The 26364-nt window shown below is 60.2% G+C and overlaps 1 protein-coding gene across 4 annotated transcripts in view; it reads right to left on the minus strand.

Moving 5' to 3' along the window:
* Positions 1-2013: 2013 nt before the first annotated feature.
* Positions 2014-26364, minus strand: part of TP73 (tumor protein p73) — a 73495-nt gene continuing 49144 nt past the window's right edge. For all 4 annotated transcript variants that reach the window (XM_027565107.1, XM_027565106.1, XM_027565108.1 and 1 more), the window contains 11 exons: positions 22307-22549; positions 8977-9163; positions 8596-8711; positions 7028-7137; positions 6560-6702; positions 6133-6221; positions 5232-5356; positions 4663-4811; positions 4269-4407; positions 3808-3901; positions 2014-2352 (listed from right to left, as the gene is read on the minus strand). In XM_027565107.1, the coding sequence (XP_027420908.1) occupies positions 2014-2352; positions 3808-3901; positions 4269-4407; positions 4663-4811; positions 5232-5356; positions 6133-6221; positions 6560-6702; positions 7028-7137; positions 8596-8711; positions 8977-9163; positions 22307-22549 (1734 nt within the window). The remainder of the gene's footprint in view (positions 2353-3807; positions 3902-4268; positions 4408-4662; positions 4812-5231; positions 5357-6132; positions 6222-6559; positions 6703-7027; positions 7138-8595; positions 8712-8976; positions 9164-22306; positions 22550-26364) is intronic.

Here is a 26364-nt window from a genome sequence, read left to right on the forward strand (position 1 = left end):
CCGGCTGTGACCCTGGGCTCAGACCCAAGGTCTGTGGCTCAGTCTCCTCATCTGAACTGCATGAACAGTGTACTTACCCAGGCCCTGTGAGGGTGAGAAGGGAAACCGATGCCCACACCCCTCCCCCCGCCCCCACCAGCCCAGCAGCCCTGATCCTATGGCTGCTGTGATGATGCCACCAGGGTGTGTGCTCCAGGGGGGCTGTAGGCCCCCAGGACCGGAGCTGGCTCCTATCCCCAGGCTCTCAGGCCTGGCTGTGGGCGGGGCCTCCAGGTGCTGATGATGCCCCCTCCCACCTCAAGGAGCTTCACAGGGAGCTTATGGTGTTGGGGGAGGGGGGTGTCACCCTAGACTCTGGCACCTGCATTCACACAATGCTTTTTAAATAAGCAGAACCAGGCAGTGTGCAAACTCCATGTCCAGGATAAAGCCCTGGTCTGGAGGGCCACTGCTGGCCAGTCAGGGGTGGAGCTGGCTCTGGGGCTCCATTCCAGACTGGGCTCCGAGCCACTGAGTACAGGAGACACCCCACCCCTCCCACCCCACCCCCTGGTGCCCCTTACCTCCACCCAGTGCCCTCCTCTGAAGAGCCTGGGAACTGAACACAGGAACTGGCACTTGAACCCCCAGGACTGAGAGCCTGGCTTCAGAGTGGACCTGAGTGATCACAGTCTGCTGCTTCCTGACTTCCCAGGGCTGGGGGCAGGGTGGGGATTATGGCAAGGGAAAGAACCCAAAGAGCGGTTAGGGCTCTGTCTGCATCAGCCCCTGGTCTGGGAGCCTTGCACTTCCCCATGACTTAGAGACAGGAGGGCTCAGATGATAACCAGCTAACCACGGGTAACCATGCAGAGTGAGGGACAGACAGGTGTTAGGAAAATACCAGGTGATGTCTCAGCTTACACAGGAGTCAAGCTTCCCTGCATCCCTCCTGCCTCATCCCCTCGCCCACGATCCCCTGTGGTCCTGCTTCTGGCTCAGAAGGCTCCCTGCAGACAGAACCAGCCCCATCGCCCTGGGGGGTACAGACATTGTCTCTCCCAGCCCGCTGACTCCTCTAGCTGCCCACAGAGGCCAGGACCCCCTCCACTGGCCTCAGCACTGTGAAGACAGGAGGGCCCCTCCCACACAGAACACAGCCTCCCAAGGAGCAGGGTGGGGCTGCGGCTGCAGCTGGCTCTGTTCTCCCATCCCGTAATGGGGGAGCAAGTGACTGACCCCTCCCTGCTGTGGATCCCACCTGGCTGGCCCTTTTCTTAGCCCATTTTGTTTACACGCACGTTCAGAACGAAAGTTAAAAAAAAGAAAAGGCTCACCCACATGTAGAAAAAGGGCATCATTTTATCAAATGTTGACAATTCCCAGTGGTCTGAGGAACCTGTGTCCGTGCTCAGGGGGCCACTGATGGAAGGGCACTGTGGCCAGAGGTGTTGGCATGGGGCCTGGCTGCAGGCCATCCACCCGAAGTTTCCTTGCCTCCCAGGAGGGACCAGTCTTCCTAATTCCAGTGAAACTTGGGAGTTTGTTTGGGGCAGGAAATGGGAAGTGGCTGCAGTGGGCTTTACACCAGTGGACAAGGGTGCAAGGGGCAGACCGACCCTCAAGACCAGCAGAGGGACCAGCCTCGGGCGGAGATGTAATCTGGAGACTGGACTGGAGAACAAACGTGTTAGGGACAAGCACCGAGCCCCTCATCCCTACCCAGACATTGAAAAACACTTTTTGGCAGTTGTCAGCTGAGCCCCCCAGGAAGGAGAGGCAGGGAAGGTGAGCCCCCCAGAGAACGGACTTTGGATGCGCGTCCTCAGTACAGCTCCGGGGTCCTCCCCACTTCACCGGCGCAGCCCAAGGATCCTGCCTCCCAGGCCAGTTGGTGACTTGGAGGAAGCAGCCATCCAGCGAGGCTTCCTGGGCCGCCAGCCCGGAGACTCCGCCCTCTCCGCCGAGACTCCGCTCTCTCCGCTCTCCGCGTAGGTAGCACGGGGGCAGGGGGTCTGGCCGTGTCCTCCCCACTCAGTTGGCCTCGCTCTCCGTGAACTCCTCTTTGATGGACTGTTTGCGGGACTTACAGTCCGGGAGGTCGAAGCCGAAATCGGCCCACTCGTCGGGCCCCGCGCCCCCGGCGGGGCCCCCGCGGTTGGGGATGGTGATGGTGTGGCGCACGCGGAAGTGCACGGCCTCCATGACCCGCTGGCGCTGAAGTTCCCCCGAGCCCCCGATGGCGATGGTGGCCGCGTTGCTGCTGGAGCGGATCAGCTGCTGGGCGCTGTAGTCGTGGCTCTGCTTCAGGTCCTGGAGGCCCCTCCAGATGGTCATGCGGTACTGGTCGGGGATCTTCAGGGCCCCCAGGTCCTGCAGGAGCAGCTGTCAGGCTCCGCCCTCCCCCTACCAGGGACATCACCTGCCCTGCACAGCCATTGGGGGACCAGGAGGGAGGGGAGGAGCCCTCACCGGGGTGGGGGTGGGGGGCACAGAAGTAGACAGTGCTGGATGCCCCTGTGCCTGGTGGTCTGGCCACACCCAATTCTGCCCTCGACAGGACAGGAGAGACAAGAAATGACATGGGTGGGAGTGGGGCACTGAGGTCATGTGGGCCAGGTAGGGCCTGGTTACTCTGATCACAGTCAGAGTAACAGATGGAGCTCCCTGACACCGGGTGCTGGAGGACACCTGCCTCCCAGCCTTAGGGCCGGGACCCCCACTTCAGGACAAAGCAAAGCCTCAGGTTCCTGTCACCCAACCCCCACCCCACCAAGCAACGCATCAATTGGTGAGGCAGGGTTAACAGGCCCTGAGCTAGTCCAGTGGGGCCACCAGCGACAGGTCAGAGAGGGTAGTGGACAGAGGACAAGGCTGCCCTCTGAGCCACTGGCCCCGCTCCCTCTGGCAAACCCGCATCCCTTGGCCGGGGAGGAGGCCTCTGTCCCAGGGTCGACTGTGGAGCAGGTCCAATGGAGGCTCCAGGCCACTGAGTTGGAGCCCTGGGATCCAGCCCGCCGACAGCTGTGTCTCCCGGCCTCCAGCTAACAGTCATTACACTCAAGACGTCTCCAGGCTGTACACTGTGCTGTCGCTTCGGTCCTGTCTGACTCTTTGCGACCCCATGGACCGTAGCCCTCCAGGCTCCTCTGTCCATGGGATTCTCCAGGCAAGAATACTGGAGTGGGTTGCCATTCCCTCCTCCAGGGGATCTTCCTGACTCGGGAACTGACCCCGTGTCTCTTACATCTCCTGCATTGGCAGATGGATTCCTTACCACTAGAGTCATCTGGGAAGCCCTATGAGTGCTTGTTGCTGGGACTCTGGTTTAACCCAAAGACCAACCCTGGCTGTGGGTCAGGGGTCAGGATGCCAAGGGTGGGGCACTTCTAGCCCTGCACACCCGGGACCGGACATTCAGTTGCTGTGGGTGCATGGCAAGCAGTTTGGGCCTCAGTCCTCCCCCGCCCCCATCCTGTGTAAACAGTGCTGAGCTAAACCAGCACCAGGTCCCTTCTGGACTTCCCCTTCTGGAATTCATCATGCCTTGGAGACAGTCCGCCCCTAGATCAAAGGCCGCAGGATAGAGACTCAAGTCCAGATGAGGGACTCGGGGCAAGTCCTGTCCAGCTACGTGATGCTGGGTGTAAGCAAGTAGACTTGGCTACTTGCAGGAAGAAGGGTTTTCCAAACTCCCCAACCCCCCTTACACGGGAAGACGGGAAATGGAGGGACTGCACCGCAAGAGGAGAAAGTTCCCTGGCCTGCAGACAGGTCCCAGGCTGGTCTGGGGGTGGGTTCTCCATGCCTGCCCCAGCAGGCAGTTACCTCTATCGTCAGGTTCTGCAGGTGGTAAATGTTCTGTAAGCCCTGGGAGGTGAAATATTCGATGCAGTTTGGACACCCCAATCCTGTTAGAAAACTGCAGAGAATTGGGGAAACAGAGCAGCGTTAACTTGTAAAAACCTGGCTGTATGGCCCGTCTGAGTGGGAACTGGCCACCCCCAGGTCTCCCCACCCGGCCCAATGTGGCCACAGCTTCCGGCCCACGCTCACCTGGGTGCAGCCTCCAGGGAGCCCCTGGCTTTCTGTGCCCGCCTTCCAAGCACCTGCTGGAGGCTCACTATCCCCCTCCCTCTATCTGCTCTCCAGACAGCGCACCAGGGACGGCACCAGCTGCAAGGGGCAGCAGGCACAGAGCCCTACCTTGGGCTTGGGGCCAGGCGGCCAGGAGCCACCAGGGCTGAGGTTACTGGGTTTGTGGCAGCACCCAGCAGCAGCCCACATACCTGACCAGGCTGGAGTCAGCATGGTAGGGGGGTGGCGGGGTACAGTGGGACCCCGAGACCATGGACTGGGAGCTGGGGCCACCATTCATCTCCCCATTGGCCGGCAGGGTGTGGCCATGGTTGTTGAGTATCCCGGGGCCTGGGCAGAAAGCAGGTGGGACAGTCAGAGGCGGGCAGGCCAGGCCAGGTGTCCCAGGCTGTGTGAGGGAGGCTTGTAAGGCTCAGCCCCCACTGAGACCTGGAGTGGACAGAGGGGACCATGCCTCCTGCTCTCCGGCCAGAACTGCTGGAGGGTCCAGCCATCAAGAGCCCCAAGCGGTCCTGAGCTGGGCAGGAGGGTCTGGAGCCAGGCTCCCCCACTCCCCACCCCAGCCACCCTGTCCGAGCCACTCACCCATGGGTCCCAGGTTGGGCCCAGCCGCTGAGCCATGCGGGGGAGGCTGGCCCACCAGCTGGTTGACTGAGGGCAGCTTGTTGACGGCCCCATGCGCTTTGCTCATGGGCGAGAGGACAGGCCCATAGGATGGAGGCTGAAGGTGGCTCCTGCTCAGAAGGGACAGCACTCTGAGTGAAGCCCCCTGCTGCAGGGGCCTGGAGACCCCGCCTACACTGGGGTCAGAGTGCCCACTTCCAGCCCACCCTCCCTGCCTGACAGTGGCCACACTCACTCAAAGGCAAGACCTGGGCAATGAGTAGGAGCCAGAGGGGCACCGTTCTTGACCCTGGAACCAGACCTGTTCTTGGTGGGTCACTGTCACCCCGACCACCCCTTCCTGGCCTCCACTCAGCAGACTTCTAGGCTGAGATGCTGCAGTTCAGGGAGCCTTCCTGGAGGAGGGGTACTGCCTGGTGCTGCTGTGTTTTCCCTACTGGGTCATCCAGCCCCATCTTTCCCCACATCAGACAGGTAGGTAAGACCCGGAAGACTGGGATTGGGGGCGGAGGTGGAGGGGCTGCACTCACGGCCTCTGCAGGAGCTGCTGCTGCTGCTGCCGGTAGGAGTCCACCAGCTGCTGGGGCACCAGCTCCATCAGCTCCAGGCTCTCCTTGACCTTCATCAGGATCTCAAAGTTCTCCCGGCCCCGCACCTGAGCACAGACAAGTGGACCCTCTGCCTGCCCAGGATATGTAGACACCGCCTGGCCCCAGAACCCCCCACCTCCTGGCGCAGGGGAGTACTTCTTCTTTCTCAGGGCTCCCCAGCCCCTGCAGCCATGGGGTCCCCTGGTCCTGCTCTCCTCTCCAGAAGTAGGTCTGAGTGAAGCTGGTGGGCTGGCTCCTGTCCATGCAAACCACACCCATCCCTTACTACCCCTGAGTCTTTGCCACACTGCCCCCTCCCTCTTTTCAGAGCTCAGCAGACCTGGGGTACTGGGGGGGGCCCTGGACAAACATGGGGCTTCTCGAACAAGGAACTCATTCTTGAAGGACTCAAGACAAGTCCTTGAAGGACAAACAACAAGCTCACGTCATGGAGACCAGACCTAGCAAAGCAGGTGAGGGTTTATCTGAGCTGGGGTGGCCGCATCACAGGGCAGCCTATACTCCCGGCTCAGTGATGCGCTGGGGCCCACCAGGCTGTGGGATTCCTCCCACATGCTCCCTTGGGTGGGGGACTGCATCGCCCTGCACACTGTACCACTGTATCCGTAACGAGCCCTCCTGCTCTGGGAGCTCCATCAGTGGACCTGCTCCCCTTGTGGCTAGTCCAGCTCTCTGGGCCCTGGTTCTCCTTTCTGGGATCCACAGAGCTTGGGGTCTCAGCTGTCAGGGCATGCTGGATGGCACCTGCCACCCGCGGGGCCCTGGGTCTCCCCCTAGCACCGCCGTGCCCCGGCCTGGGCCCCGCAGCCGTGGGACTCACGTGTATGTAGTACACGTCATCGTCACCATGCCGCCTCTTCTTCACATTGGTGCCCAGGGCAGGAGCGGTAGGGGGGCTCTGCTTGAAGGCTGACAGGGGTCGGGGGCTTTGTGAGCAGGCAGGGAGGAGGCGGGGCACACGCAGGTGAGCCAAGCTAACCCCCTCACCCCACCCCACCACCCTCCCTGAGGTGTCCCTCGTGGACAGGCCCGAAGACCAGTCACCCACTTGGATGAGCAAACTGGAGCGGCCACCCAGGCTGGACAGAGTGGACTGGGGGGCAGCCACATGGGTGGGGCTCACTCTGTCCCCTGGACACAGGCTTGCATGTTTCCTGAAAGTCTCCAGACCGGTCCAGCTCGTCCGGAGGATGGCCTGGCTCTGACAGTCCGGAGTTGCCCTCCGCCCTTGCCCCCGCCCCGCTCACCGCGCTTGCTGGCAGCCCCGCTCTTGGCAGCACTCTCGTTGAGGGCCTGCTGCTCACGGTAGTGGTCTTCATCTGCTTTGCGGTCCCGGCCAGGACAGGCACAGATGCGGCCCTCGAAGGACCGGCGGCCCAGCACCTGTCCGCTGTCCAGGGTACAGCCAGAACCGTGAGCTCTAGGGGCCCACCTTCCCCACCCACCTTGAACCCTACGGGACTGGCCTTGATGGGCCCAGGGCTCAGGGCTGAGAGCACAGCTGCTCCAGGACACCAGGTCTTCTGCCTCCCTCCCAGGGTGGTGCCTGCCCCTGCAGCCCCTCCCAGCACATGGCCTTCAGGGGCCCTCCCCAAAGTTGCCTCCAGGGCCAGCATCCCTCCTAGGTCATGGCTGTCTCCCCAGCAAGACCCCCAGCAGCACTGGCCCAAATCCCTGCCCTCCCACCCCCCTACTCCCACCTCCAGCAGACTCACTCCCGTGTCTCCAGGGTGATGATGATGAGGATGGGCCGCCGGTTCATGCCCCCAACACAGCTGCTGTTGCACATGAAGTTGTACAGGATGGTGGTGAACTCTGTCCCCACCTGCACACAGGGAGGCGGGGAGGCTGTGGTGTCAGCAGGTGGCCTCAACCCACAGGTGTGGGGGCTCCTGGGCTTCCAAGCACCCATCCCTCACATCTCCGGTGGGCAAGAGGCTGCTGGGCCCTCTGGTCCTCTGCCATCTATCCACCCATTCACCATCCACCTGCCTCCATCCACCCATCTTTCCACCATTCACCATCCATCCATCAATCTACTTCCATCCACCTATCCTCCTATGGGTCATTCATCATCCATCTATTTATCTATTCACCATCTATCATCCATGCATGTATCCATCCATACATCTATCTATCCATCCCTCAGCCCCTATCCATCCATCATCCATCTACCTTCACCCACCCATCCTTCCATCCATCCACCCACCATCTGTCCATCATCTGTGCACCCAGGCGTACATCCATCCATTCCCCATGCACACATCCACTTGTGTGACTACAACCTATCCATTCACACACTACGCTGAGTGCCATGTGCTGTGCTGGCTGTGGGAACCAAGAGAGCCATGGCGGTTGCCCCCACCACCTCCCCACCCTGACACAGGCTGGAGGTTGCCCAGGCAGCTGGGTATGAGCACAGGCCCCTGTGGGCACAGGTGTGTGTTTTGCAGTGTGGGCTCTTCTGGGCACTGCTCTGGCAGAGGGAGGGACCAGAGCTGTCCGAGTGGGCTCCACATACACTGGTTCCTGGAAGTTTACGGACCTAGGACTCGTGACCCCGGGGGCATCCTAGGACCACAAAATGTGCAGTTGTCGCGGTCTCCCTGGGTCTGGAGGATGGCTTAGGAAACCTGGCCTTTCACAGAACTCCTAGCACGTGGCCGCCACCAGGGGGCGGGAGAGACCTGCTTTCCTGGCCAGTCCTAGAGGTGGAGCCGGGCTGGAGGCTGAGGGCTGGGGGAGGGAAGCCGGGGTGGAAAGCCCTCCCAGGGCCCTGGTCCCACTGACATAAGGGCTGTTCCGTGGGGAAGCACGAGGGCTTCTGGGGAACCAGGTGCAGGAATGAGGCCTGGAGTGGGAATGCCTAGAGGACTGGCTACAGCACTGGGGGAGGGTCTCGGATCCAGGGTGGGGGTGAAGTAGTGCCATGCCGCCGACTGCAGGTCTGTCCTCTTCTCCTCGGGGGCTCCCCACAACCCATTCCACCCGGCTGACTCCCCCTGACCTGAGTCCCTCCCTCCCCAGAGCCCAGAACCAGGAAGAGGGACGAAGGGCTGGGTTGAGGCTCAGGGGTCGCCGGGCCCACCCCATGCTGTAGAGCTGGGGGTGCAGATGCCCAGAGAAGGCTGGAGGGGCTGCCCCCAAGCCGGGGGTCAGGCTAGGAGGGACTGATGGACAGACAGATGAGAAGACGAGGGAGGAGCCCCACAGCTGGACTTAACTCTGGACACTAAGGAAGTGACTTGCGGGGCCTGTGCCCCACCCCCGCCTGGCTCCCTACCTGCGGGGGCTCATAGGGCACCATGACGCTCTGCCGGCCGGTGACTGGGTCGTCCACGTACTGCGAGAGGTTGTTGCCCTCCACACGGATGAGGTGGCTGGCGGGAGCGGACTGTCCTGCCGAGAGGAGTGAGCCGCTTCAGAGACCCTGCCAGCCAGGGGCTGCACCCCTTTGCCGGGCACAACGTAGTTGCTTCGGGGCCTCCCAGGGGGACGCAGGCGGCAGGCAGCTCTCACAGATGCCCGGGGCATCTGACTCAGCAGCCCTACCCCGCTCCACGCGCCCTCCCATTGGACCTGCTGCCTCCAGGTAGGAGGCCGGGCCAGCCCTCCTCTTCCCTCCAGGGTGCAGAGGGGCAGAGGAGGGGGCGGGGACACTCACCTTCATTGAAGTCCCGCCCGAGCTCGTGGTTGGGGCAGCGCTTCACAACCTCGGTCACGTGCTCCGCCTTCTTATAGACGGGCATGGCGCGGATGGCGGTGCCTGGGGGCGGCGGGGCGGACACCTTGATCTGGATGGGGCACGTCTTGGCGATTTGGCAGTAGAGCTTCTTCAGCAGCGGGGAGTACTGCAGGGGATGGGGGTCGCGGTGAGGCTGGTCACACCTCCTCCTGCTGCGCCCCGCCAGGACTCCCCGCCCCAAGCCCTGGGATGACGGCCCTCGCTGGACACTTCTGGCTATCTTTCCCTCCCAGCTTCTCCCCAGCCCCACTCAGCAGGTGCCGAGTGTCCTGTGCTGCCGGGAGGAGGCGCTTTCTGTCTGGATCTCACTAGTTGGAGGAGGAGGATGAGAATTGGACCATAAAGAAGGCTGAGTGCTGAAGAATTGATGCTTTCAAATTGTGGTGCTGGAAAAGACTCTCGAGAGTCCCTTGGACTGCAGGATCAAACCAGTCAATCCTAAAGGAAATCAACTCTGAATATTCATTGGAAGGACTGATGCTGAAGCTGAAGCTCCAATAATTTGGCCACCTGATGTGAAGAGATGACTCACTGGAAAAGACCCTGATGCTGGGAAAGACTGAAGGCAAAAGGAGAAGGAGGTGGCGGAGGATGAGGTGGTTAGATAGCATCACCGACTCAATGGACGTGAGTTTGAACGAACTCTGGGAGATAGTGAAGGATAGGAAAGTGAGAAGGAGCTGCTGGAGAGCAGGGCTGGGAGCCAGGTCTGGTGCCTCAAGCCTGTGGACCTTAAGCCTCCAGGCTGTAGTGGTTTGAGGGGTGAGGTGCAGCATCCCGTGTCGGGTTTAAAAGCCTGGAGTCAGGTCTTCTGGCATTTGTGCAGAGGAGACAGGCACAGGGACTCCCCGGACCATCCTCGGAGGGGCCAGCCCTGCAGTTGGGTTCTGGCCACTGCAAGTGGGGGGCTTTGACCACGGAGCCCCAGGATGCCTAAAAGAAGCCCCTGACCCAGGGAGGATGGGATGATGCCCACACCACCTGCAGGGACCCCCAGGGCCAGTGCCCAGGGGTCCAGGTGGCCCACCTGAGGACCCAGGCTGGCTCTCGTGAGCCCAAAGTGACCTTGATGGAAGGGCCCCTTGGAAACAGGGGTGTCCACTCATTTCTAAGCTGGCTGTTCTCCAGTGACTGGCTCCTGGGGACCCATGGCCCTATCTATCCACAGGGACAGTGGGGAACATCAAGCTCTTAGAGTCACAGGAGGCTTCCTGTCCCCATGCCACATCCCTGGGTCCCCCCACAAGCCCGGGGGACTTGGAGTTACCCCAGCCAGAAGACTCTGGGAAGCCCCCAGCACATCACACCATGGTGTGTGGGGTCAGGCTGGAGACGGGGCTGCTGCAGTCCAGAGGATGAGCAGGTCTGAGCCCACCTTTGCCAAGGAAGCTGGCGCCTGACACCATGACCCATAGATGAAGGCCACCCTGGCCACTTGCGCTGCCTCTCTGGCAACCAAGGGACACAGTGGACCCTCAGGGCCTCCTAACCTCAGCCACTCCAAGTCCGGGAAGAGCAAGGGAGATGGAGCTCACCCTGAGCCCAGGGGGAAGGGGTCCCTGCCCCTCAGCACCCTCGGCCCTGAGCAGCACAGCTGTCCTTCCTCTGATGAACTGAAACCCAGCCAGAAACGCTGCCCTGTCCCTGCAGTGGGTCTGGGGGGCTTGGGGAACAAGTGGGAGGGTCTTCCTAGTGACGTCCTGGGGGATGGGGACCCTGCCCAACTCCCTCGGCGCTGGTTGCAGGACGAGCGCCCTTGTACCCCTGTCACGGAAGGGATCGGATGCCCACAGGGCTTGTCCCCTCCCAGGTGCTCTGTCCACTTGTGCCGCAACCCCACTGCTGCAGGCAGGCACACCCGCTATGGATGCAGGTGGGCCCTCAGCTGCTAGACAGCAGGCTCAGAGGCCACACGGCAGGGGGCAGCTTGCATCCCAGGGAGGTGACCGCTGACCTCCTGTGTCCCCATCAGGATAAATGCTGCCCCTTCACCAGTTTGGGAGATCAGCTGAGTGCCCCGTATCGAGATCTGTGCCCAGGCAGCACTAGCCCAGCCCAAAGCAAACTCCAGGTGCCAGCCGAGGGCCCAGCTCTCTTGTCCACCCACGTACGAGGCTTCAGTGTCCGTCCCTGACGTGAGACAAGTGTGCACTTAGTCTCGGGATGAAACTGCCTGGTCATCGTCATGGAGGAGCTTCAGAGGGCTACCCAGGGGGTCTTCCTGGTGGAGGAGGGCCCCACAGGGAATGGGAGGCCTCAGTTGGATTGCAGGGACCTGAACACAAGCAGTGATGGAGTAAGAAGCTGGGATGCCGGGAGCCATCCACTCGGCAAGCCTTTGTTGAACGCCTAGTGTTTGCCCAGCTCTTGGCTCATTAAGGAAATGAGCCGAGAGGCCCTCCACCCCCAGAAAACTCTAGACTTAGCTGAGGCTCACGGCTCATGCCCAAAGGCCACGCAGCCTCATGGCCTCCTGCTGTGGCTGTTGGATCCCAGATGGGGCTTCCTCCCCTGCAGGTGACCCACCTGCCTTCGGAAGGCTCAGGGAATAAGGTGACCCGGGACTGGGAGGGGCATGCGGAGGACTGCAGAGAGCTGGCCTGGACTACTGGGGGTGGTCTGCAAGGGGAGACTGCCTGAGGTCTGGCCACTGTGTCCCAGTTTCAGCTCTGGGCTGGACAGCTGGGACACCTTAACCACTGGACAGACCTTTCTGTGGCGTGACCGTCGGCTGTGCAGGTCCCCCTCCGGGAGTCCCATTCGCCCTCTGACTTGTGCTCCCACCGAAGCCCTGAGATGGGTAAAGTCTACCAAGACCAGGCATTCCTGGCAGCCCCACTGAGGAGGGAATGGAGACAACAGGGTGCATCCAGGCTCCAGGCGCAGCCTGGGGAGGTACAAAACTGCTGCCCCCCCTACCCCAACCCCCCAGGCTCCCTGATCACCCCCTGGCTTCAGAACCCCCGCCCCACCCACACAGCCTTTCCCCCTGGGCTGCCTGCCCCAGCCCCACTGGCCACCTCCGCCAGAGCTGAGGACGCCCCACCCTCTGGGAGGAGCTGCCGGGAGCTGTCCCTGGTACCGCCGGGCAGCAGCAGCCCAACCGCCCCGGTGAAAGGCAAAAGCCGACTCGGCTGGGAGCACACCGCTGCCTGGGGCGCCTCACCGGCCAGCGGTGAGGGTGCAGAGAACACTCTTCCCTCTGTGGTCCTAGCAAGGCCAGTCACTGGCTCTCCACCGCTCCCCACAGGGGTGCCCCCAACCCAGTGCTGCCCTCCCTACTGGCTGCTCTTGTGGCTTTCGGGCACACACACAGGTCAGGCCCCCACTCCAGCAGGGGGTGGATCCACAGATGTCCAGCCTGGGCAGAGCCCGGTAGCGTCAGGGAGCGAGACCTGAGGTCTCCGCAGCCTGGTAGCATCAGTGGTGACACCTGTAGTCGCCGGCCTGCAGGGCAGGAGGGAAGCCTGGGAGGGGAGGGGGCAGGCCGGAGGGGTTGGGGGCAAACCAGTGGTTGGGTGCAGAGTGGGACCTGGAGGGAATGAAGGAGCCCCCCCTCTTCCCAGAGCTCCGGGGCCTCAGGCCATCCTGGGCACAGGGCAGGGAGAAGGAGGGCTCCTGGGTCCTCCTCGGTTCTGTAAGAAAGATCACGTGGAGACAGTTCCTCTCTCCCTCCTGCCTGCCTCTCCTTCCCTAGGACCGCTAGATGGATGTGTTTCAACAGATTCCGAGCTGATAAAATCTTATTTATCTTCGGCTGTTGACACGGAGCCGTCAGGACTTGCCTGTTCGGGGATGCGTGTGTTCCTTCGTGTTTGCAGGAAATGGTTCTCCCAAACACTGGTGTGTGCCCATCCCGCCCCCTCCAGCTCTTCCCCTCAGATCCACACCTCCCCGTCCCCCGCCCAGCTCACGATGGGCCCGGCCTGGCTGGAAGCCACAGGCCTGGCAGGGCTGGTGCGGGGGTGATGGGGGAGAGGGCGGCGGGTGGCGGGCGCGGCGTGGTGGCTGTTAATTTCCTCGCGCCCGCTCCCCGGCAGCTGGGTGCCCAGCATGGGCAGGTTTGGGCAGGAGCAGAGTGGAGAGGTGATAATAACTTGTCTGTCATTTTCCAGGGACGTGTAGCGTCTTGCAAACCGCAAATACCGTTAACCAGCTTGGGTGAATCTGTTACAACAGATTCTGGGAGACGGGGCCCTCAGTGGGGGCTTTATTTTTTTTAATGATTTTTTTATAGACCACTTTTATCTGCTTTCTGTATGTGTGTGCATGCATGCGCTGGTGCTCACACCCACATTTCTCCCTGCTCTTGGGCTACGGACCCTTTGAGGACCCCCTCAAGACCACAGACCCTCACTCACCCTAGAAAAGCTCTCGAGTAGATCAGCAGAGCGCTTGGCAAGAAGCTTCCTGGGGTTCCAGGAAGCTTCCAAAGCTCATAGGAACCCCCGGTTCAGCCTCCTTTCTCCCTCCAAGGGAGGAGGCCTCCCAGGGTGACACACACCACAGGGACAGTGCCCCCTACTTCTGGCCACACCCTCCCTGGCACAGATCCACTTCCACAATCCCATCTTCACTCAGCCAAGAGGGACTGGGGACACGGGGAGCTCTGACAGACGTCAGCGAGGTGACCGGCCTGGGGGATGCAGGGACACCTATGACCATCACCACAGCCTGCTTCAGGGCACCCACGCTCAGAAGGCAGTGAAGGTCTTCGCTGGAAACCCACACACAAGGAAACCCATGGCCAACACTCCACCCTGGATGCGGGCCTGGTGGCTGGAAGATCCAGGGAACTTGGGACGCCAGGGCAGCAGCCGGTGCCTGGCCGGCAGAGAAGGCAGGCCTCTATGATTCCTCAACAGCTCCTAGCTTGGGATGGGGTGGTGTGGGAGATGCTTCTGCTGACACCTCTGTGAACCTGGATGGCCCAGGCTCCCCTCGCCAGGAGCCCAGCAGACCGGGAGGTGGAAACAGGCTGTGCTGGTGCTGAGAGACCCTGACTACCATCTTGGGGAGGCCCTGGAGGCTGTGTTCTAGAAGCTGTCCCCCGGAGAGAGAGAGAGGCTGCAGGCCCCTGACAGCCTCAGTGAGTGTGCCCCCTTCAGCTGCACCCCTAAACCAGCACTCCTCGTCCCACTCAAGGCTGTGGGCTGCCAGGGGAAGTGGCTTCTGTCCTGGGCTAAGATCAGGGGCAAGGTGGACAGCAGGAGTGCACTGAGCTGACCCAAGAGAGAGGCTCCAGTGGGCACTGGGCCTGCTGTGCAGGGTGGCCAGCAGGGCAGGAGCCGAGGGCTCACCCAAAGCCTGGCCAGACGGAGGGGACAGACCACGTGGGTCTGGGGAGGCCATGTCCGCTGGTGTCGAGGCCAGGAGGCCCGTGAGTGGGCGCCGTTGCCCCGCACTCTCAACGGGGCTCCCGGGGCCACCTGCATGGCCACCGTTTACTGACACCTTCTCTGTGCTGGGTCCACTCGCACACAACCCCCGCCTCGAGGTCACCCTCTCACCCTGTTTTAGCAACACAGAGCTCTGCTTCCAAAAGCTGGGGTGGCGCCGCCTTGGGCCCTTGAGCTCCATCTCCAGAGCCCTTGTCACCACTGGGCTTGACTTGGGGCCGTGAAGACCACGTAGCTCAAAGAGGCAGGTGGACAAGGACACAGGGCCAGCTGTGACACCCTTCATTCCAGCTGGGCTGAGCTCCAGCCTCTCAGGACAAGGGAACCAACAGGCGGGAGCCTGACCTGCCCTGTCCTGCTGGGGAGGGGGGGCATCTCCCTCGACTGCAGAAGGAGCATAAGACAGCCTCCTGGTGCAGTGAGGGGTCTCCAGGTGGGGATTGCTGGGGAACAGCTAGCTGGGGGGAGGCAGCTGGCCTGGATGCTCCAGCCCCCACTTTTCTGTTGAGATGCTGTGTGATGAGCCTCAGTTCTGACCCTGAAGGGCCTTGTCGAGTCACCAGCTCCCCTGTGAACAGTGCTTGGGGGGTCCTGGCACACAGGGGGTCCTGTTGTCTCCTCGGTCACTCTGGTCCCTCCAGGAAGAGGAAGCTGCCCAGAGGCCGGCCGTGCCCGTGGCCCCAGTGAACCCTGAGGAGGAGAAGGACGTGCCCCCACCCCCTACTCCCAGGGCACAAACAGCGTCACCATCCAAAGCACCAAACTTTGGTTCTGCCGGGTCCAAACTCAGTTCCTCTGCCCACAAACTTGGCTTCTGACTTTGCAAGCCTGTCTGTGCTGGCCTCCTTTGAAGTCCAGTGTCCCTGCCTGCAGTGGGTATCCCCGCAGGCTGGCCTCATGGAGACAGCGCTCTGGCCAGAACCCGGCTAGCAGGGCCATGGCCAGGCCTCGGAACTGCCCGACATGAGGCAGCGTGGGGAGGCTGCCTACCAGCCCAGCTCTGATCCAGTGCTGGGAGGGCCCCCGGGACGGCCGGGGGAAGAGGCCCCCACTATGCTCACCCTACCCCCTTGTGCCTTTTTGAGTTGTCGTGGCCTTGTCGGCATGGTGAAGGCAAGGGTCAGTGGCCAGCTTCCACTCACAGGACAGTCCCAGAGCCTCTGCCTGTGGGCATGCCATTCTGGATACTGGGCTGTGCAGTGCAGGCAGTCCTTCCCCCAGCTCCCTGCAGCTTCTGGATGGCCTGGGGGCATCAGGGCCAGAGCTGAACCAGCTGCAGGAGGCTGAGGGGACTCAGGGAGGGGAGGCTGGGCAGTGGCCACGGCAGTGGCAGACGCTCAAGGTGGCCTCCTGGAGGGCTGTCACGTCGGTCCCAGCAGGAGCCCTAAGGAAGCACTCTCCTGCCTCTGACCTTCCTGCCATGGCTGCCACAGGTAAGCCCCCAGTTGGGAACCACAGTTAAAGCCACGCCCTCCAGTCAGGAAGCAGTGAGAGCATTTCTTCACTAAACAAACCCCACTCCCGGCCAGCAGGAGAGAAGCCCCGGGACCTGCATGCCCTGGACACGGTGGGTAGCCATTTCTCAGCTTTTAGTACAGATGGCTGCAATCGAAGTTTTCGCTGGAATTTGTAACTGGCCAGTGAAGGGTCCGAGGCAGGGAGTACTGACTTCTGAACATCCGGTCCCGTGCAGCGCAGCATGAGGCGCTCCCACTACATAGCACCACCTGGGCTCATCCTCCCTGGGCACTAGAGGCTCTGGCTGCTCCCCTCCCCAACACCAGGACCCCACAGAGGAAGGGGGCCTAGCCCTGGTAGGTCTGTGATCCTGAGGACTCTGCCTCCAGGCCACTGAGTGGTTTTCCCAACAGCCTCTGATCATCTACTTCACCCAACCCTGTGTACCTTTCACAGGGGCTTTCCTGCCCTAGAAATTCTGAGGGATCCATGAACTTGAGCTTGGTTTCCAAGTTCGGGATCTGAGAAAACCCCAAAGCAGATTTCCCTGACAACCAACCACAAGGACTCACTTGGCTTGGACACAAAGCCCCCACTCACTGCTCAGCTGTGACCTTCATCCCGAGTTCCCCATGGCCAAGGTCCAGGGCACTCAGCCCCCTGCTGCTGCAGCAGCGGTTTTAGGAGAAACCGAGGTGGGGTCTCCCCTTCTGGCCTCACTTTCCCACCCAGAAAGGGGGCTAAGGGAGCCTGAGAGTGAGCTGAGGATGGCGGGCCTGGCTGAGGTGTGGCAAGAGAGGAAGAGGGGCGGGTCCCCTGCCCAGCTCCCCTGACCCCCAGGCTCTCCTGGCCTGTGGCTACTTTTACTTTTGAGCCTGGTCAGACCCGATCTTATAGAATGCTCCTGAGGAGTTTTCATTGGTCAATAAGAAGCAGACAGAGAAAGTGGTCAGGCAGACTCCACCCGCCCAGGGGCAGCTGTCACTCATGCGCTGACAGTGATCACAGGCTTGCTAGGGGCCTGGGTGCTTCCTGCCGTAGCCATTGGCAGGCCCTGTACCTCTGAGGGGTCAGCTCCCCTTACCACTGGTCCCCTGGGTCCTGGGGGTGTCTGCAGACCCAGCCCTCGGAGCTGGGAGAAGGCTAGTCCTTAGATGTGCCCCACAGAGGTACACAGGCTGTGCCTACAAGCTAAGTAATGAAAGCCAGGGGTCAGGCTGCTGGGGTTCCAACGCCTCTCTCCCTGTGCTGATGGGTGACCTTGAGCAGGGACCTGGCCACCTAAGCCTTATCAGTAAAGTGGGGAGACCCTGAGAGCCTACAGCATGTACCAGGGTGCTCCTGGTGGGGCCTGCCCACAGGGGGACCCTGCAGGGGCACTGTTGATCCACAAACCGGTCACCCCAAAATTCACAGAGCTGTGTCCAACTCAGAAAAAGTCCCAGGAGATGAGAAATGACATGGATCGCATTGTGTCCCTTCCACAGCCCCACACTTCCGAGATGGACCCCCAAACCTAGGGGTTCCTCTACAAGAACCTTGGGGTGGGAGGTGGCAGCTGCCCTGGGAGCACCCCTCAGCAGCAGGGACTCAGGGCTCCTCTCAGGAGTCCCCAAGCTGAGCTCTGTGACCTCCAGGCGCAGGGCTCCCTGGCTGCTTGAGGGGACAGAAGGAGAAGAGGTGACCCCTACCTCGGGCTGCGAGCCAGGCACTGATGCCCCAAGTCCAGCCACAAGAAGCCCTGACCCCAAGCTCGACACAGGGTGAGGTTTGCTGAAGACCCTCCCTGAGTGTGGTGCATCCGATTCCCCTAAATAACCCGCGTTTCATCTCCACAGTGTTAGGACTCTTCCTTCAGTTTCAAATACGTATAATTGCTCCTGGTGCCAGTAAAAGGTATTAATTCCACTTATGCATTCCATAAACTTTTAGGATAACGCAATTGATACCGCGATCATGTTGGGACACCTCCACTATTATTTTCCTGCTTGCAAACCTCCGAGGGGCTGGAAAGTTTTCTCCCAAATCCATTAGTGTTGACTCAGCCCCGTTCTACCCAGGAATCCCATGAAGTGCCTTTGTGTTTCCTGGCCCCCCACCGTGTGCTTCTAGGAGGGGCATCACTTGGCCTTCGTGGGCCAGCTAACCCCCAAGACAGGCAAATGGACACATTCCCCACTGAGTCTGAGGGAAGCTGGAGGTCACTGAGGGGCTTTGTCCAGGCTGGCGGGCTGTCCATAGGTCCCCCAGGGGCCAGCTGTGCCCTCACACTCCCGCGTACCCACACCATCTCTCCTCACGGCAGCCTGCCCTGTGGGCCGTCAGCAGTGCCACCCAGTCTGCCCAAGGTGACCACAGATGCCCAACAGGGCCAGCGCTCTGACCACAGTAAGTCGCCCTTCTGCCCTCGGAAGCCCCTTCTCAAACCTCCAGAACACCAAGGACAGCCCTTCCCTGGCTCCCAGGTTCAGCCTGGAAGCAGATGGGGAGGCCGGGCTGGGCTCTATAGCATCCAGACGCCCTCACAGGGGCTGCTGCTGCTCTGTGCTCCCTGGGACTCTTGTCACCAGCTGTCCCCACACTGACAATGTAGGGGGGCTCCCGGGGTGGGAGTGGCCATCCGGAGGTCAACAGAGGGTGAACCGCCATGTCCTGGGGAGTATGTGGAACAGGGACCCGGGAACCTGGCACCTCCATCCGCAGCCTGGATCCACCCATCTACCAGCCCAAAGAGCATCAGTGCCCAAGGGTGCCAGCCTCACTCACACCCGTGAGCTCTCATGATGCCTGTCTCTCTCCAAAGCGCAGAAGGCCCCCAAAATGGACAAGCCCCAGCCGGGATGCTCACAGGCAGCGAACACTGGCAGGGGTTACAGAACCTCCTGTGATAGTGCCCTGGCCAGCCACACGCCCACCTGGCCTGGGCCCTGCCCCTTGTTCACAGTCTCAGGAAGAGCCCAGGCCCCTCCTCTGGCTGCTCAGTTACCTGCCACCCACTGCTCCCGGTTCCTGGAGGAGGGGAGGGGCTGTCAGAACCCTGGGCAGCAACCAGGAGGCACCGGCATGCGTGTGCGTGTTTAAGAACATGTATGCATGTCTGCACAGGTGCTCCCATGTGCAGACAGCATCTACATGCACGCCATGTGCACACATGTGCTGTGGTGTGCATGTGTGTGTTATGTGTGCGTGTCTGCATGTGTTCACACGCCTGTGCGTGTCTGCATGTGTTCACATGTCTGTGCATGTCTGCGTGTGTGTTCACACATCTGTGCATGTCTGCATATGTGTGCTATGTGAGCGTGTCTGCACACGTGTTCGTGTTTGTGCATGCATATCTGAGTGTTTCATGCACGCATATGTGCACATATCCTATGAGCTGAGGGCTCCAGGCCCTTCTGAGCCCTCAGTGTGGGTATGAGACCTGAAGTCTAAGGCACACAGGTCAGAGCAGATCCATCCAGGGCTGTGGGACTCGCAGGGGGCATCGGCCAAACAGAAGCCAAAGACCCCATTAACAGCTGCAGCCGTGTGGGGACTGGTGAGGGTGTTTTTCCTGAGCAGGGAGAGGAGTGAAGGCAGCAGTCAATCTGGAATTGCACTTGAGAAAAATATGAATTATCTATCAGTTACCAGCAGGCTGGCGTAGGGGGCAGCGGGCGGCACAGCGGAAGCCAGGATCGCAAGCCCGAGCAGCAAGTCTGGGCAGTGCCTGCACAGCCAGGGCCCCGCAGCCGTGAGCAGGGAGGATGCCCAGTGGTCTCCGTCCTCACCAGGAGCTGGCTGCCCATCTGCCCCCTCTCTGGGCAAGGAGGAGAGCCTGTGGGGACGGGGTCCGCTCCCAGAACCGAGGTGCCAAAAATCTCATTATCAATGTTTGTCCCATCTCTACCCTGGCATGGAGAAGGGCCAGAGAAGGGGATCTGTGAGCACCGTCTTCCTTCACTCAGCTCCATGAGCCATGGTGGAGAGTGGGAGGTGTGGGGAGGAAGGGAGGGAGGGAGGTATCCACTGCTTGGGCTCTGGGGGGTGAGAAGGGCTGGAGATTGGAGGCAGAGCCACTGGGGCAAGCGAGGCTTCCTCTGCGCCCTGGACAGACCACCCATGCGACCACTTAGGGCCAGCACAACTGTGGCCAAGGCATGAGCCCCTCCAGCCCTAAGGTCACACGCCTGGCAGGGGACGGTAGAGGCAACCAGGCACCAAGGGGCAGCTCCCATCCCTCCCCGAGGACCAGCTCAGACCATTCCAGGTGCTCCAAGCCCCCAAGATGCGACAGAAATTCCACCAGCATCCTCAAACAGTGGAAAGGAAGGGAGCCAGGACCCCCACAAGCTGCCCACCAGGACTCCTAAGAACCAGCAACTTGGGCCCTGATGACAGAATGTCAGTGAAGAAGGGACCGGGATCCTTCTGCTTAGAAGAGAGAGAAAGGGCTTAAGAAGCAAGTGGGAACTTGGAATAAGAGCGGTAGTGGGCCTCCTGTTGCTTGAGGTGTGCAAGTGCAGTGATGTCTCGAGGGCCAGACCTCACAGCAGGGGTGTGGGGAGCAGGACCCCACAGGCCATAAAGAATCCCTGGCAGGTGCAGCTTTGGGTAAACAACTTTGTCCAGGAGGACCAGGCTCCGTGGCACCCCCATCATCTAAGGAAATAATAAAGACATGCCAGCACTAAGCCCCATGCAGCACAGGCACCATCCCATTTAAGCCTTATCTCCTTCACCAATAGAGCAAAGGAATGAACATTTGCAGATGAGGCCATCTGGGCACCAACAGGACCAGGTGCTCCCTTGGCCACTGCAAGCCCTGGAGTCAGTCTGAGCCTTGACTCAGCAATCGGTCAGCATCTGGGGGAGCCCACTGCTCAAGCAAGAACTCAGAAATAGCTGTAGGGGGCTGCCCAGGCTGCCTTTTGCTCCGCCCCATCTCTGGTTCCCCAGAGTGTGGGAAAACCACAGTCTGGCCAGTGGGCACTGGGGACAGTGGGAACCAGTTCTTAAAGTGGCAGAACCTTAGTGTCACCTTCTCAGCACTCCCATGGGGGCCAGAACCAGCCCCCGGACACAGCCCAGCCTCCTCTGCTCCAGGGTCCTTTGCCAGGAGCTATGAGTGAGCACGGAGATGCTGTTCCTGGAGAAGGTGATGTGGCCCCATGGCCAGGCTCACTTTCCCTTCCTGGGGGCAGGCAGGAGACTGGCAGGTCCTTGGGGTGCCCTTTCCTGCCCCATGCCCTGTGTACCCAATGCTCAGAGGTGAGCTGCTAGTGTATCCAGGGGTCTCGGAGTCTCTATAGCCTTTACTGTGCCCAGCGGGGACATCAGGCAGCCTGTTTCTCTCTCAGCCAACAGTAGGGACAGTGCGGTTCCCACGTCAGCACCACCACCCCACCCCACCCCGCCGGCCTCTGCATAACTCTGAGAAGGCGGTCTAGACTATCCTGCATGCATGCTAATTCGCTTCAGTCGAGTTTGACTCTTTGCCACCCTGTGGACTGTAGCCCACCAGGCTTCTCTGTCCATGGGATTCTCCAGGCAAGAATACTGGAGTGGGTTGCCATGCCCTCCTCCATGGGATCTTCTCAACCCAGGGATCGAACTTACATCTCGGGTTTCCTGCACTGACAGGTGGGTTCTTTACCACTAGCGCCACCTGGGAAGGCCAGTCCTGGACTATAAATGGGTCAGTAACAGATTCTACCTTCTGGATTGTAGGCAGTTTCAAGGGTTAACATAAATTCAAAGAGCTTACGGCAATAGCAATTCACAATAGCAATTCTGGGAAGCAGCAACCATGGGTGTGTGGGATGTTCTCAAAGTTGGCAAAATCTTGATGGTGGTGGGTAGGAACATGCAGATGTGCCCAAGGGCGCTGTGGCAGGGCCTGGGGTCCGCAGCCTTGGGGCTCCATCTCGACCTCCTGTCTCACACCCACACTTGGAGATGACAACCCAGAGACAGAGTGGGCAACGCCTAAACATGCCTACGACAGAGGCTTCTCGCCAGCCTTGCACTGCCTGGAGGAGGTGGCCTCTGTGGACCCAGGGACCGAGCTCAGATGGCTTCAGGTGTCTGAGGTGGGAGCCTCCTGTCCACCCAGGACAGAATTCAAACCAGAGCCCCCACCCAAGCTCAGGGATGCTGGCCAGGCAGTCTTGATGAAAACAGTCTGCCTCTGTCCTCACGGGGGATGAGGGACATGTCCATCCCCTCTGGGGTGCTGTGGGCGGCTCTGTGGGAGGCTGGCCCACTCTGGCCACGCGTCCGAGGGCTGGGCACGCCCAGACTGCCCAGCCCTGAGACCCGCCTCCTGCCTGATGCTCCTCCTGGCCAGGTGGGAACCCTGAGCGGACACGGGTGTATGTGGTCACCCCCTCCCTGCCCTGGGCACCACTCACCGTCCAGGTGGCCGACTTGGCTGTGCTCGACTGCTGGAAGGTCACCTCGAAGTGGTGGGGGCCAGGGTAGTCAGTGTTGGAGGGGATGACGGGCGCGGGTGACATGGTGTCGAAGGTGGAGCTGGGCTGCGCGTAGGGCGAGTGGGTGGGCACGCTGGCGGCGTGCTCTGGGGTGTAGGGGCTGGCCGAGGCCGCGCGGCTGCTCATCTGGTCCATGGTGCTGCTCAGCAAATTGAACTGGGACTGGCGGGAAGGGGAGGAGGGAGGGGGAGACACACAGTCAGGCTGGAGAGTGGAAGCCATCCCGTCCGGGGAGGTGTCCTGTTACAGGAGCCTTAAAGGGCCAGCGGCTCAGTCATCCCAAATATTTCCTCGGTACCCCCCCACCCCGACAGGTCACTACTTGTGTTGGGATAAACTGACATATTCACCTCGCCCTCCTCTCTCCATCAGCCTCCCGGGTGCCAGGGCTCCTGGGGCTCTGCTGAGCGCACCTGGAGGGAGCTGCCTGTGGGGGCAGCTCCCAGGGCTGATGCCCTGGCTGCACTCTCTGGGGGCAGCACCTGGCTCAGCATCCTCATTTCTTGCCACCCCAACCCCCCGCCCCCTTCAGTTCAAAGTGGGGAGACCTTGCCCCAGGGAACCAGGCAGAAAGAGGGTGCCCCAGGGTGCAGGGGGCACACACCAGGCTCCGTCCAATGCAGGGGCTGCCCAAGAGGCTCTGGGGATCCAGCCCTGTAGGGTTGGGGGCTGGATGGTGGCTGAGCCAAGAGTCACTTTCGAAGGGCCCCTACAGGCTGCCTCCATCCATCAGCATCTGAATGCCGCACCCCCGCCCCCGCCCCCACCCCCACAGTCCCCTCTGCTAGCATCTTCCACACCCTCCACACACAGAAGGAACAGGAACTCAGCCTCACCGTGTGGGCGTGTCCCCTGGGTCACCCTCTGCGGGGTCCGACCATCAGTCCCTGCCAGGAGCTTAAAGGAGACCCCAGCAAAGGGAGGGGGTGCCAACCCATGATTCAGTGCCTTGAGGGCAAGGCAGGGCAGAGCCCCCCAGGAGGGCTGGCACGGAAGACCCCCTCCCGATGGCGGGGTCGGGGGGCTGAGGGGGGGGAGGCTTCAAGCAGGAGGTGGTTCAGAGGATGACACAGTAGCCGACAGGGACCAGACCGGCTCTAACCTCGAATGCTAAACTGCTCCTTCTCTGTGCCAGCTGCGCTCCGCGGAGCTGTTCCTTCTCACCACCTGGGGTGGGCGTTGCCGCCCCCACTTGCAAATGAGGAGACTGAGGCTGGAGAGCGGGTGATAACCTGGGGACTGTGAACTGGGGGACTTGCGTCTGGTGGGCAGAGAGCCTGGAGTCCCCCTAGTGGGGTGAGGGTTAGGGGTGGGGGGAGGACCAGAGGTGGCGGGGAGGACGGGACAGTGGGAGGAGGGGGGCAGGACCAGACAGCGGGAGAGGAGCCCTCCTGCTCTGTCCTCTTCTCCACAGTGAAAAATAAAAGAGCAAGTTCCTCCCATGGATGGTCAGGAGAAACTCCGCCCTGGGGCAACCCATGCTCAGCACCCCTCTGCACTTCAGGAGGCTGGGGCTCCATGACCCAGAGTCCCCTCCTGCTCAGTACTCCTCCCCAGGCACGCATTCCCCTGGGCCCCTCCCAGCCTGGAGAGGTGACTCTTCCCCTGAGGTCTGCCCAGCCTGGAGGAACTTCGGCTGGCCCTGGTGATGATGGAGCCGGGAGGTGACTGGTGACGGACGGCAGGTGGCTGGTTCTTAGCAAAGCCACTGCTCCCCACTCCTCCTGCCCACTGTGCCTCACCGAAGTGGGTGCCCCAGCCCCAGTGGCAGACTGCCACCCAGTGCAGATCGTCTGGCAGTGAGGCAGAGCCTCCAGGCCCACCTGTACCCTCCCCATCAGGAACGGCCAGACTGGGTGAGGCCATCAGGGCACAGGCATGATGCCCTGGCTGAAACTGCCATTGGACAGATCCCTTAAGCGGATCCCTTTTCTGTTTGAACCTCCAGGGCCATTCATACTCCCTGTAAACCAGTGGGACAGGGAGCCCTGCAGGGCAGACCCCACTTCACTGTCCCGTTGAGCTTCCTTCCCTGGTCAGCGCTGTACTACCCCCGCCACAGCCTTCCTACCCTCTGTGCCTCACCTGTAAGACGAAGGGGGCCCAGTGCCCACTGCCCACCTTGCAAGTGGATGAACAAACTGCAGAGTACGTGTGATGGAATATTATTCCTCCACCGTCAGAAAGAAATGAGCTACTGATGCCACAACCCAGAGGAGAAACACACCATGCAAAGGTGCAGACACAAAACCTCAGATGTCTTCTCTCTATTGACATGACGGTCCAGGCGCGGCAGACCCGGGGGAGAGACACAGGCAGGGGGCGGCCAGGGCTGGGGGTGCTGCAGGGGGACGGCTCAGGTGCAGGCTCCCTTCTGAGACTATGGAAGTGTTCTAAAATGGACTGTGGTGATGGGTCCACGTATCTGTGCATTTTTAAACTGAAGTATAGCTGATACCTGATGTGTTAATTTCTGCTGTACAATAAAGTGACTCAGTTATACACATCTATACATCTTTTTCATATTTTTTTCCATTCTGGTTTATCACAGGATGTTGAATATGGTTCCCTGTGCCATATAGTAGGGAGAAGGCAATGGCACCCCACTCCAGTACTCTTGCCTGGAAAATCCCATGGACGGAGGAGCCTGGTAGGCTGCAGTCCATGGGGTTGCTAAAAGCCGGGCAGGACTGAGCGACTTCACTTTCACTTTTCACTTTCATGCATTGGAGAAGGAAATGGCAACCCACTCCGGTGTTCTTGCCTGGAGAATCCCAGGGACGGGGGAGCCTGGTGGGCTGCTGTCTACGGGGTAGCACAGAGTCAGACACGACTGACGCGACTTAGCAGCAGCCACACAGTAGGGCCTTATTGTTTATCCATTCTATATGTAATAGCTTGCATCTGCTAACCCCAAACTCTCAATCATTCCATCCTTTACCTACCACCTACTTGGGAACTCTAAGTCTGTTCTCTATGATTCTGTTTTGTGAATATATTTAAAAAACACTGAACGGCATACTTCAAACTGCATACTGCAAACACTGAACTGAACACAGCTGAGCTGTGTGGTAAGTAAATTGTAACTCAGTAAAGCTATTGAAAACAAAACAACGGACCCTGCGGATCCTCGCCTCTCCTGAGCCCAGGTTGTTCTGGGGATGGGGGGATTGACAGCCACTCACTCCCGAGGGCCCATCTGGGGATCCCAAGTGCTCTCACACCCCCTTTCTCCAGGAGAGCTCTGCTCTGTGCCCCCCTGGTTTATGCCTCCCCACTGGACTTCAGACCCCACAAGGACAGACCTTGTCCCACGGGCATCAATGTATCCCCACATGGACACAGGAAATGCAGCCGGTGTGAACTGAGCTGTGCTGTGAGCATAGAGAACCGACTCCAAGGACTTAGTGCCAACGAAAAGAATAAGATAAAATATCTTGTTCACAGTTTTATATCGATGGCATGCTGAAATGAGCATAGTTTGGGATAAGTGAAATAAATTCTTGAATTATTTCCATTGTTTCTTTTCACCATTTTTAATGTGGTTACCAGAAAATGCAACATTATATATGCGGTTTGCATTCCGTTTCTCCTGGACATTAGGCACAGGATCCTCAATCAGTAGCCAATGAGGGACTTACAGCTGGAATTATTGTTATTACTATTAATTATGAGGGACTTGTAGCTGAAATTATTGTTATTACTATTATTACTATTAAATTATCAGCACGCCCTTTAGGGGTGTAGTGCATTTCTCATTATGGTGTGGTTACTCAAGAGGGTTCCTCCCCTCAAAAAAGAGGGTTGCTGGACAAGAGAGTGAGCAGGTACAGGGATGAAGGGATAGGTGGATGAATGGATGGAAGAATGGAGGGACGAATGGTGAAAGGAGGGATGGGTGGGTGGATGGATGGAGGGAGGGAGGGATAGATGGATAGAGGGGCGGATGGATGTGTGGATGGATGGGCAGAGGAAGG

The sequence above is a fragment of the Bos indicus x Bos taurus genome, chromosome 16 (genome assembly GCF_003369695.1).
Source record: "Bos indicus x Bos taurus breed Angus x Brahman F1 hybrid chromosome 16, Bos_hybrid_MaternalHap_v2.0, whole genome shotgun sequence".
Classification (NCBI taxonomy): domain Eukaryota; kingdom Metazoa; phylum Chordata; class Mammalia; order Artiodactyla; family Bovidae; genus Bos; species Bos indicus x Bos taurus.